Here is a 13,388-nt window from a genome sequence, read left to right as displayed (position 1 = left end):
GTAAAAGTATAAAACAGTCGGGTAACCGGATGTTGGGATTAAGAGGGTTAATATAATTCATAATAAAAGTAATGCATTTGGTATTTTAGGTTTACGGAGTAGCACAAGCAAAGATATCAGTCGGCTACGAACACGCAACGTGTCCAAACATTGTGTGGGAAACACAGACTGCGATGTTGCAAGGATTTGATGTTGATATATCTGATGTTGGTGGTTGGAGCTTGGACATCCATCATCATTACAACTTCCACGAAGGTTAGTTATTTAACAAGTAAACTAGTACTAAAACTAAACAAAACCAGTCCTGAATTTCTATGACCTTTTAATTTTTAAATATGTGAATTTGAATAATCAAAATTTTATCCCAGTAATATTTTCTGCTTGTATGCTATTGTTCATGTTTCATAAAATAAATTCTTGAGGTTAGTGTTGTGTGGTGTTAATTTGAAGTTTAAAACACATTAACAGCACACGATACTTTGTGTTTGGCAGGAATTCTGCAGAAAGGCGATGGATCAACTTTGCACCTGAAACAGTTTCCCCGCGCACAGTTCGTGTGGTGATGGGTACAGGTCTGCAACGCCCCCTGGTGTGTAAGGACTGCGATGGCCCAGCTAAGGATGCTCGACTGCTGACTCCAGTAGCTCTTACCTCTGGACCTGATGGCTCCCTCTACGTCGGAGACTTTCAACCTGGTACGCCGCCTCACGCCACAAGGCAGTGTCTACACAGTGCTGCAGCTCAGGTGGGTTGACTCAACTTATTAAAATTAATTTAAGTCAGAGGTAATGTATAGAATACAGATATTTTTGTAACTGTGAACTGCTTTAGAACACAACTAAATAAAAACTATCATTTTAAAAATCTAAATAAAAATTTTGCAACTGATTGTAACAAGCAAATATTTCCTCTGTGCAAACATTCGTTGACAATACTTTCTGACTGATGATGCAAACTAAAACAGTTTGATGTGCTACAGCTGTTTCGATGCATTTCACTAAACATTGCATCATAACTTAACACCAAACAGTTTAAAGCATTCTGGTGGCATGTTATTGAACTAAAATGAATATACAGTGTGTTTATTGGAAAACTTCAAATTTGTATTAAAAAACGTATTTCCCAAGTATCAAAATTCTGTAAACAGGAGTGTATAGAACAACAAACAAAGGGATAATTTTGTTACTGGGGTGTAATTGGGAGACAAAAAAAAATATTTTCAAAATGGGGATGCTGACCCCCCTGCCCCCCCCTACCCAAAAGGCAAACTTTTGAAATGGCAACTAATACCTTGTGACAACTTGAATTGAAGCTCATAAAAAATGCCTATAATTTGGTTAAAAAAAATTGAAGTCAGCTAAGCCGTTTGTATTAGCAGCCAATAATGTAATTTTCTTACACAATTATTAGTCAACAAACTACTGTACTACTGCTAATAACAACAAAATTACTCACTGAATCTGTTTGTAAATCCTTTTTAAACTTGAAATAAAATGCTCAAATTGTTGTTCAAGCAAAAAAATAACCTATTTTCAAATTCTTGCCTAACCTTACTTAGGCTATAAGTCCTTTTCAATACAAATTTAAAGTTTTCAAATTAACATCCTGTATACTTTATTATGAATACCATAATGTAGTATATTCTATTAAAAAATTTTCAAATCAATCAGTACATACATAGATTAACAAAGTCTAAACTAAGATTCAATGTGGTTATAATGTTTTCATACACAGTTATAACTCACATAGTTTAATTTTTAACTGTTTTAATTGTAACCTTTTTTATCACTGTAAAAACTGTATTTTCAACTTTTTCTATTTCCTGTTGATAAATCTCGTATTTTACTGTTATGAATTCTTGTTTTCTCTCTCTATAATTTGGTAAGAATATGAATTGAATCTTGACACTATTCTTGTACTATATGTATATATGCCAAATGAATAAAGCTGTTTTTGAATTGAAATGAATTGAAATCTGCCCATAGAGTAATGTGATAATATGACTATGGTGTGATCAACCATAGTGCCCTATAAAGGTACCAGTAGGATAATGTGAGTTTAATATGCTAAATAAGTATTAATAGGGTGACTAGAGAAGTTCAGTATGCTCCAGATAGTCTGCTTTGTCAAGGGTAAAATATTATACAATTATAGAAAAATAAGTATTTTTATTTTTACACAAAAACATCTAGATTGACTAAGAATGATGGGGAATTGTTACAGTGCCACACAAGTGTCATACCATATTATCTAAGCCTGTCTCCTGCCGATGGCCGACTCTACATCTCGGACCCGGAGCGTCACCAGATCCTGCGGGTGTTGAACCCTGGACTCTGTGTCAGACCCAACCATCAACTGGGAGCCGGCTGTAGGCTCCGGTGAACGCTGCATCCCCGGTGATGAAACCAGCTGTGGTGATGAGGGTCCAGCCATCTCTGCCAAGCTGGCACACCCCCCTAAAGGTAAAAATCAGCTGATCTATGTTTTTTTTGTTTGCTCACTCCTTTTAGTAATATCCCAATGGTTTTATAATAAACTGAGGTATTAAAACTTATACCAACAAATCATTTTGCTTTATTATTCCAGTGTCACAAATGTATCGGTACATAATTACAAACACAATAAATATGGTAAAAGATTAATAAATTTGACCTTCTTGATCTTCTGATAAGTTTAATCATGTTTTGCTACGATTTAATTAAGATATGAGTTTATTTTCTTTTGTCAACTATGTGTTTACAACCTAGAATTAAAACAGTTACTTTTACCATCTGTACTATTAATGTTTGATGTTTTATCTATATTGTTATGTCATAACACCTGTCGTGATAGAGAACTTCATTTTTCTTAACACAAAGAAGGAAAAAAGGAAAGAAATATGTGTTTTCTGGAAGCTCTAAGTCAGGTAGAATTGTTTTTAATATTTTGGCCACAAGGTATTAACAAAATATAAAAGGCCCAATCCCGGTTCCTGATTTTTTTCCACTACTTTGTTTCTGGGCCATTTATTATTGGCCTTTGGTGAGTTTTCAGTGGTTGGTCAGTCAGTGCAGACCTATTTTTAGAATTGGTTTTTAGAATCCACTTGCACTAATAAAGATTTCATTATTAATTATAAAGGAATAGTCCAAGCTTTTTGAATGAGGTGATGTCTAAAATGAGTCAGTTTTCCTGTGTAGCTTTATTTCTGATTACCTTTCAGGTTTGGCAATGGCAGCCGATAAGACAATGTACTTTGCCGATGGAACCAACATCCGATCAGTGGACCCAGACGGTATCATACATACATTGATAGGCCACCACCGCCACCTCAATGTATGGCAACCTATACCTTGCCAAGGTGCCATACCAGCTCAACAGGTAACTTATATATAAATTATGTTTTACAATTTAAGGTTTTAAGAATTCACCGTTATAGGTTAAAATAAATGTTAACTCACGTAATGTTCAACGTGCAGGCTCAGCTGCAGTGGCCCACAGGCTTGTCTCTGAGCCCCCTTGATGGCAGTCTCCACTTCATAGACGACCGACTCGTGCTGAAACTGACAGCTGATATGAAGGTCAAGGTCGTGGCTGGCACCCCTCTCCACTGCCACACCCACAAGGAGGACAAGAAGCAACCGGCTGTGAGGCTGGAGAACCACCACAAGAATCAGGTCTGCACAATTGTTTAAAATGGTTTTTAGCTGAAAATACAATCAAAATTACTGTAATAGGGCATAAAATGATTTAGATAAAATGGTAGATCTAGATCTCCTTATAAGTTAAATAATCTTTAACCCTAGAAGTGGCTCATTTACATAATTTTATATTAGGGTACGTAAGTTTTGAAATAGTTTTTTTTTTCGGAGGGGTTGTGAAAAATGCATTACTGCATGAACGCTTGGCCTTACCTTAACCAAGCAAACAAATGGTGGGCTCTCCAACAGGTTTTTCTGTGTGGGCAGAACCAACTCAGTCTTTTCAGTCACTAGTCTTAACCCATGTTCTCGTAGCCATGAGCTCACGCATAACTTTACCGACTGTGAATCTTCTGTGCTACGAGCATCAATGACTGCAGCGATGTCATCTGCATATTCCACCAGGAAAGCCTCCGAAGGCATCTGCAAACGCAAAATTCCATCGTAGGAAACGTTCCACAAGTCGGGACCCAAGATGGAACCTTGAGCAGCCCCGCTAGTGACCTCCCTCCTGTGTTCACCATCTGATGTCATAAAGACCAACTACCAATCTGTCAGGTAGTTTTGCACCATCCTGAGCAGATGCTCTGGGATCCTGAAATGTTTCTCCAAGGCCTCCAGTATGTCAATCCATCTTGCCGAATTAAAAGTATTCTTGATGTCCAGAGAAGCCAACATTACTATCTCCCACGATTAGTATTCCTCTGCCGTGCCACCTAAAATGCACTTAACACTTCCTTGATGGCACCAATGGTTGACTTCCCCCACCTGAAGCCATACTGCCATGCGGAGAGGTCGCCAGCCTCCTGAATGGCCTTGTCAAATGTGGCCTGAGGAGTTTCTCCAACTACTTCCCTGCAACATCGAACATACAGAGAGGCTTGTACGCTGATAAGGAGCTTTGATCCTCCTTGCCTTTGCTCACCAAGACTAGATTCTGTTTTTTCCACATTTTTTGGAAAACACCCTCCTCCAAGCAGTGGCTGTACATCCTTAGGAACACTTCCAGGCACATCTCCACAGTCACCTTCAGCACTTGCCATCCAGCCCTGGAGCCTTCTTGTTTCAAAGTGTTCTTGCAGCTTGCTTTAATTCTTCTCCTGTGGTCACTCTGTCCTCCAGTATGTGGCTTTTCTCCCTTGTGGCATTGACTTCTTGGGCATGGAGGCATCGCAGACCCTCCGTAATAAGGCCATAGTTGCCTCCACCAAGTCCTCGGCTGTGTCTGCCCCATCCAGTACCTCATTCTTATCTGTCTCGAGTACCTCTGAAAGCACTTCTTTATTCATTTTTCTCACATTCCAACTCTGATGAATAGAAGTTGAAATGTAGCGTTTCACATGTATAGTTCGTTCATGAATGTTCACACTTTAATTTTGTTTCAGAATTCGGATGATGACAGTTCTACCACTCTAGGACAAGTGCTGGCCTTGGCATTTAGTCCAAGCGGACAGTTGTTCATTGCAGACAGTGATTCCCGGAAAGTGAATGCAATTCGTGTGGTGGACCCTGCTGGTAGAATGGCGGACTTTGCCGGAAGAGGTCATTTCTTTGACAAACGGTAATTGCCCTCAAAAACACATTTCCTAAAAAAGTTATATTTTATTTGCAACTTTGTGGTCTTTATTGTTCTGGATACATTTGTGGAAGCTATTAACCTGATTTTGCAGATAATTATGTTAGCATTTATTTCAACTATTGTCAACATCAACTTTGTCCACAGGGACTGTGATTGCATGGCTAATAACAGTTCAGGCACTATTCCGTGCCAGTGCTGGACCGAGTCCAGTGTCAACTCTCGGGAGACTCTCATGTCAACTACGGCTCGCTTCACCTCCATCTCCGCCATTGCTGTGTCTCCAGATGGTGTGGTCAACATTGCTGACCAGGTACACACCATTTATTTACTGATTAATTAATTTAATTTATACCATAATTGTAGATTTCAATAGAATTTGAAAATGTGTATGGATACTATATTCTTTGCAGTGTTCTATCAACATTATTTATGAGGCAAGTTTTACCAGGAACAGGGAATTACACCACTGTTTTATACTTTAACACCAGGAACGTGTACCTATAAGGCCAACTCCTAAGATTCCCTTTCTGTGCGTATAAATTTTATATTATCCATTTAACCCTTTGTGTATAGCAAAAACTCGGCATAATACTGGCCTGGGTCAAACGGATTTTTATAAAAACATGTTTTTCTGATACATTTTGATGTAAAACTAAGTACGATAGTGAATTTGTATCAAATAATTTTATACATATAAAATAAATTAGTAAATTGGTCCGGTTTTGCTCTAACTTTTTGGATATATCCTGAAACATTAAGAACAAATTCTTTAGTCAATATATCAGATCAATATATGAACAGATAAAGTAACTAAAAGTGTTGTTATTAAATTTAAGAACAGTTTTTCTCTGTATCATTTTTATACCTATTGATAATTTAGGGTTTTTAAGTGAATTTGATCAGTATTAAGTTACTCTCTAATTAAAAGTCCTAAGTACTTATGTTACAAGCAATCATTTTAGAATGTTTAAAACTGATAACTTTAAAAAAAAACCCATAAATTTTGTAAAAAGAAAGGTTGTTTGCAGGGAAATCTCCATATCTTGGCTCTGGAACACTACTTGGCCACTCATGATGAGAACGGAGAGTTTCGTATTCCTTACACACCAACCGGTGAGGAGTACATATTTAACCGGTACGGACAGCACATCGCCACCCGAGACATCACCACCGGCAAGTCACGCTACACCTTCCTCTACAGCAAGAACACCAGCTTCGGCAAACTGTCCACAGTCACTGACAGTGCGGGCAACAAGATCCTGTTCCTGCGGGATTACAGCAATGTTGTAAGTCTACAAGGAAAAAAGATTAAGAATATTTTTCCAGATTATGCTTAACTTTCATAACTTAATGTTCTTGTGAAATAATCAAAAGATAAACAGAAAATATGCTTGATCCAAAAAATGTTTTTTTATTTAACTTGTGTAGTAACTTATTTGGTGCCAACAGTTAACTGTAGTTTATGACAATTTCTTAAACCAGATAATATGACTTTTTTAATTTGAAATATAATGGTTCGTTAATATTATGAGATAAATAAACAAAACAAATATTCTTATAGCAGTAACTTAAAAAATTAACAATTCAAAAATTTAATTTTTTCCCCCAAATACAAAGTGACGCAACTTGAAATGATATTATTTTTAGATATTTCATAGGAACATGTATCCAGTCAATTCGTAAAGTCTGTTGTTAACACGATAGGGTACATGTTGCTATGCATTTGCTTATTGCGATTTTATTGTTTGCCTGTCTTGGAGATTTGTTAAATTTGATTCTGCACTTACAAAAATACCTCCAGACTTTTGTTTACCCGTTCGAGCGCACAATTGCTTAATTTTTAGGTAAATTAGTTTTTAAGATACCACTTTGGGGTACACGGAGAAAAATGAGAAAACATATCAAATGGTTCTATGTCATTATTATTGAAAAATTCAATAATACAAAATAAAAAAGTCAGAGAAAAAGCCATCAACATGAACATGTTAAATAACATTTTACTATATATTTCAAATGTTTACTCTTTTGGCTCAAAAGTTACAATTTTTCATATTAAAAAGTGCTTTTATAATTAATTAAATAATTTAAGGACAAACTGATATAATTAACCTTAATTTTTTATAATTTACTTCCTAAAAAGTAACAACAAATTTGCTAGAAGAAGACCCTTTTAGATCGTAAAAACAAATTTTATATTATTCATAACAACAATATTGCTGATCATAAAATAAATTTGCTTTTATAGTCATTGCACTTATATGTTGACCATCTATCCAATGTCAGTTCTACTTTTAGCCTAATTACGCAGTTTATTAAATTTTTTGATAATATTTATTTTTGAATTTTAAAATCATCACATTTACTTTAATGCACTCCAATTTAAAAGTTGATTATCATTTTCCAAATTGCTTTAAAGACCAATATTAACACGTTTATTAATTAACGATCTGTACAATTGTGTACCAGGTGAGTGCGATAGAGAACACGCAGGACCACAAGTGCGAGCTAAACATCTCTGGAGTTGGGTTCCTGACCAAGTTCTCGGAGAAGGGGCGCTCAGAAGTGGTGCTGGATTACGACTCCAACACTGGACTGCTGACCAGTCGTGCTGACTTGATGGCTGGGGTATGTTAATGTCACTGCTATGGGCGTATATAAAGGGGGGGCTGAGGAGGCTTAAGCCCCTTCCTGGGACTTTTGAAAGACAAACATTAAAGTTCCACACAGTAGTTTGTTTTAAACTGGAACACATTTAAGAGGACTAAAAGATCATTAATTTCTCGGGGAAGATTCCCGAGCCCCTTTTTTTGAGGGTGCTTTATACCTTCTAAACCAACCAGTGTGTCGACCTCTCAGAAATAATTTTCTATTTATGACTCACTGCACCATACCGTACATCATGTACAGAGTGGACTGAGAAGAAAGGTTAACAAATAAATACTTTTGAGCATTCGTAAGTTTTAAAAACTAAAACTACACTTCATCACGACAATGTTTTGTTTATTAAAGTAAGTCTTTGAATATTAACTTTATATACAGTTGCTATTGCCTCAAGAGCCGGCTGATGTAGAATGTCCTTGAGTTTTCCCCATAAGAACGATGTTAAACCTCATGCAGTTTACGCACTTCATTTTTTATGGGAGATGTTTCATTTTAAAGATATAATTAACATGCATTGGAACGCATTTTAGTATTTTCATGATATAGTACAACAAAGTTTGTGAATTTTTCAAAACAATCCATAAAAATATTTGTTTTAAATAAGAAGTGGTCTAATGCGTAGTAACTATATCTTTAAAATGAGACATATAATTCTGTGACTAAAAATGAGGGTGTAAAATTGCACGAGTTTTAACAGTGTTCTTATGGGAAAAAGGTCCAGGTCATATCACTACAGCTGACACATGAGGAGCTAAGTTATGAATAAGTTAGCTAAGTCCATAACTCAATGTGTCCTTGAGAGAACTCCTTGAGTGATGAGATTCACTAAGGCTCAGCAGAATCCTATGGATGGATATGCAACATAATCAAACTAATCTTACCTACATAGAAATGAAGCTTAGTACAAAATACTAGGTCCATAATACATTTTCTTCTTGAGATCAAGTGGAAAGTTAAGCCTCACTAATGCTCTTTAATACACAGACCTCCATATTGCCTTCATAAAAAATTTCAAGTCTATATCTCAACAACTAGTTTTCAAGGTATATTGTAGACAGACAAAACAGAAGTGTTATTTTTCTAGAACCAGCCTCTGCCTAATGTTAGTTTTACAAAAATTTCCCGTTAATTGATCGGTTTGGTTTTCTAGGGTGGATCAACATTCTTGTACCAATACGACAGCCTTGGCCGAGTTTCCCATGTAGTGCTTACCAACTGGTGAGAGTATAAACCTGGCTTCTCGGCTGACAGCTGACGATGAGCTGGAGGTCCAGATCTCATCCCCGGTCCAAGCCTCTGTCAACATGGACTCTTCAGTCCATGTCACCACCATTAAGATGGAGGGCCACAGTCATAAGAGGATGACCATTAGAGATGGTTTGTAACAAAATATTACCATAATAAGTTTTCATTAGTGTGAATCTTGTTAATCTAAAAGTCTGGTGAGTTTGGACATGCCTGAAATATACAAAAATTTATAGTATACTAGCAGTTACCCTTGGCTTCACTCGCATATTCGAAGCCCATACCTTTCTTAGTGAAAGTAAATATGTAGCAACAAAAACCAACTCCATCAAAAAACTTCTTCCGCCTCTTTTAATTTACTTTCTGTGTACATTTTTCAAGTGCCATAGCGATAGTTTGTTTTTTTTTGTCCTGATAAAGAAAATAAATAACATACGTACGACTGAAAGGTTACTGCAGTCCAAACAGTCAGGTACAAACCGATTAAATTCACTTCCGCTCTAATTTATTTACGGTTTAATAGTTGAGTTTATGTTGTTGCAATGACCAAGATAATAAACACATATGTGGGTTTTGAATCCAAATTAGATTTATAAGCGTTTTAATTGCGGTCTGCAATGTTTCTGGTGCTATAAGTAATATTGATTTTTTACCCTGATCAAGAAAAAATGTGCATTTGCCATCTCTTTGCCTTTTCTTTAACTACAGTAAGTAGACAACCGGTTTCAGTACCCTTATGTGCAAAACATTTATGGCTTTGTTCAACAAGGTTGGTTTTAAAAATACTGTTTCAATATAATTTGTAATGCATTAGATGGTTTATTCGTCATTGGTGCAATCTAAAATAAAAATTAGATGGTAGCTTTGTCTTTGTAATCTGCATAGTACAACTGATTTAATTTTTCTATTTTTCTAAAATTTGAATGTAAACAAATGTTTCTGCCACTTTGCTGAAAGTGACAACAGCTGTTTATGGTCAGTTAACTATGGATAATGTTTCTCACCATTTAAACCTTCCCTGGACTTCCACAAATTCAAGACCAAAATTATCCTAATCAGTCCAGCTGTTCTCGAGTTTAATTCATTTATATATATAGATTAATATATAATTTTCGTTATCTAAATCCAGTATGTTTAAATCGCAATTGGCAGGTCTTTCGGGTCTGTCGGAGGCTGTTAGTTACCGCAATGGAACATTCCTGCTGCGGCAACACTCGGGCAGCTGGACGCTGGTGGCTGCCGAGGCCACTCATCCGTTGCTGGAGTTGTCACTACCTGTGGAGGCAGAGATGTTCCCACTGTGGAGCCGCCAGACCACAGCTCGTGGTCCCATCGTCAACAACATGGCCTGGAGCTACGCGCTGGTTGGCGACGCAGGCACGAGCCAACAGACAATACATCGCCAGCTCTGGGTCAGTATTAGAATAATATATACACACAAGTTCTCCCTGAATTCGTTTTGCAACTGGATACGGAAAAGTCTACATTACTTTACGCCATAAAGTATTTTATTCAACCTGAAATTTTAAGAAATGCTTTAGTATTTATCATTTATTATGTTACTGTATAAGTAGTTTATTTTTTCACGTAGATCTAGAAACGCTAATGCGATTGCTCACGTACCAACAACCTAAGCCTAGAAGAGTGAAGTTTACATAGGCTAAGTTTAGTCAAGTTATATAAGTTTCTTTCTAATGTTGGATAAAATCTATTAACGCATAAAATCCAACATAAAAGTGTATTTTAAGTACACAAATTCATTTAATATTTAATTTCATATTATAGGTGAACAATTCCAAAGTGCTGGGGGTGATGTACGAGCAGATGGCTGGCAGAGAGACGATACTCGACTGTGAGAAGGAATCTTTACTGAAAGTCAGTTTTGACGCTGCCGGACTGCCACTGTCTTGGCAGCCAGGCGGTTCACCTTTGCCTGTCAACATCACCTACGACAGGTCTGTAAATGTACAGTTACAAAAAATTGTTTTAAACTGTCTCATTTGTGATGCGCTTGACTCATTCAGCCATACCTCCATCCTTGGTCCGTGTACACGTCCGGGTCGAGATAGAAGGCTCAGTGCACACCAAGACGTATGAGGCCGATCCTAACCTTACCCACACGTTTGCCTGGAATAAGAGGAACGTCTACAAGCAAAAGGTACGAGGATATATATAAACGTTCTTAATACACTACTCCACTTTCTGGTTATACACATGTTTTATTTTAAACACCCATTTAACCCTTGCAGTGCCAGACTTTTTTTGGAATACTTAAAGTACCATCAAAAGTGCCAAGGATATTTTTATTTTAAACATACAAATTTAAACTTTACAGTGCCAGCTAACAAATTTTGTTGGAATACTTAAAGTATCAAAGTCAAAAGTGCCAAGGATATTTTTACATATGTTATACAAAAATGGCATGCCATTTTCGGCAATTCGACACAATTATTAAAAAGTGTCATAACCCTGTTATTTATTGGCCAAAATTTATAATTCTTGTTGTTTTGTACACTAAAGAATGTTTTTAATTGTCATGTTTGACACTCAAAGAGTGTTTAAAAACCCACACTCAATGAAACCAAGCAATCAAACTGAAAGAACACTTTATTTTCTGTTATACAGTAACACTAAATATTATAGCATTTTGTCAGTCGCGTAGTGAGGATTTTGGCGCCATGGAGCGACTCAGTTCCTGGCGCCCCTTCCTCAACTTTTTTACCTACATGATCAATCAGTGCCGACAGTTCACCTCACTACCGTAACAAACGTTTCTTGGCCATCACTTCATCAGCAATGTAAGGCGTCTTTGACCAAACATAATTTTTTTTATAATAACTTACAGTCTACTATTCTTTATAAAGTTTTGTTCCTTGTAAAAGACCTAGTTTACGTGTATAGCAATATGTATTTAAATCTCAATTCAATTCCATAGGATTTGGAATGAAAGTACAAATGTCAATATATTTAATAAATATGTATTTAAAACCCTAGTTTAAATTTGAGTACATTATCTAAAACGTGAACATAGTAGTTAAGTAGTTACAAAACCAACTCGCATATTACTATCTTAACTAATCTTCTTTCGTGACTTCATGCTAGCAAACTGTGTTATTGTGTCGTCCAAGTTGATGTGCCTGGCTCTGCTACGCTCTATAGATATGGTTGCTAAGGCACTCAGACGTTCTTGGGACATGGTGCTGCGAAGATAGTTCTTTATCAGTTTAAGTTTTGAAAATGATCTCTCTGCACTTGCAGTTGTAATAGGTAGTGTCAAAAAAATCAAACAAGCATTCACAACATCTGGAAAGCTGGAAACCAACTTGAGCATGCAATATTAAAGTATCTGCAAGATCCCTTATACTTTTGAGTTTTTCCACGTGACTTAAAAAACAAGTTTTTAGCCTTACAAGCTGTGGACCTAAGTTAAGGGAGACGTCATCTTGGTAGTTTAATATCAAAATTTTGCTTGATTCTAAGATTTCTTCATCACTTGCTCCAACTAAAAAAGAAGGCTTCAGACATTGGAAACTACTAGTAATGTGAGTAACAGCCTCAAAACGCTCTGTCAGCTGTGTTGTGATTATGTCAAGGCTACGGTTGAACACCTCAACCCGGAAACGTTTCTCATTGTCTTTAATAGAGTCATCAATTTGCACTTCATCAAACATTCTTGTCTTCTTTTTTGTTCTTGAGTCAATGAAATGTGGTACAACTTTCCATTGCAAACAAAGCTTAGTTGCATCTGCTTTAACTGTTTGTCACTTATTCCTAAGTTTGTTAATTTTTGTTTTGAGATTTAAGAGCATTTTTGTTGCGTGTTCCAAGTCTTCTTCGGTACTTTGGAGTTTTTTAGAAATTATGTCCATAGTTTCAAGCAACACACTTTCAATAACTATCAATATTACTGTAGGAAACTGCTCAAAATATTTCAAAAGTGATTTAGCTTGGTTTACTTTTTCTTGGTCTTTACCTTCTAACGTTAGGAAAGTCAGTACTTTCATTATGTCAAAATAACCACATCGAAGAGCGTCGACGGCTTGATTTCTTGAAGTCCACCTTGTTGGACACACTTTCTTTAAGGTTTTTTGTAACAGAGCCGACTTAATCAACAGTGCCCATCTTGATATAGTTTTAAAAAATACATAAAGACTTTGAACATTATCAAAAAAGGTTCTGATTTCAGGAATGTTTGATACTGAATCGTTGATTACCAAGTTAAG

The 13,388-nt window shown here is 36.4% G+C and overlaps 2 protein-coding genes across 2 annotated transcripts in view; both read left to right on the top strand.

Moving 5' to 3' along the window:
- Nucleotides 1-13,388, top strand: part of LOC124363215 (teneurin-a-like) — a 57,526-nt gene that overhangs the window by 4,852 nt on the left and 39,286 nt on the right. Inside the window, 1 exon segment of the mRNA XM_046818378.1 lies at nucleotides 90-255. Coding sequence (XP_046674334.1) covers nucleotides 90-255 — 166 coding nt within the window.
- On the top strand, nucleotides 3,537-7,857 carry LOC124363217. The gene is made up of 5 exons (XM_046818381.1): nucleotides 3,537-3,656; nucleotides 5,066-5,241; nucleotides 5,404-5,569; nucleotides 6,288-6,545; nucleotides 7,726-7,857. Exons 2-5 carry the CDS (start codon nucleotides 5,169-5,171, stop codon nucleotides 7,727-7,729), a joined length of 501 nt encoding a protein of 166 aa, XP_046674337.1. The 5' UTR covers nucleotides 3,537-3,656; nucleotides 5,066-5,168; the 3' UTR covers nucleotides 7,730-7,857.

The sequence above is a fragment of the Homalodisca vitripennis genome, chromosome 5, assembly GCF_021130785.1.
Source record: "Homalodisca vitripennis isolate AUS2020 chromosome 5, UT_GWSS_2.1, whole genome shotgun sequence".
Lineage (NCBI taxonomy): Eukaryota > Metazoa > Arthropoda > Insecta > Hemiptera > Cicadellidae > Homalodisca > Homalodisca vitripennis.
The sequence above is the reverse complement of the archived record's forward strand: the minus strand, read 5'-3'. Positions and strand labels throughout refer to the sequence as shown.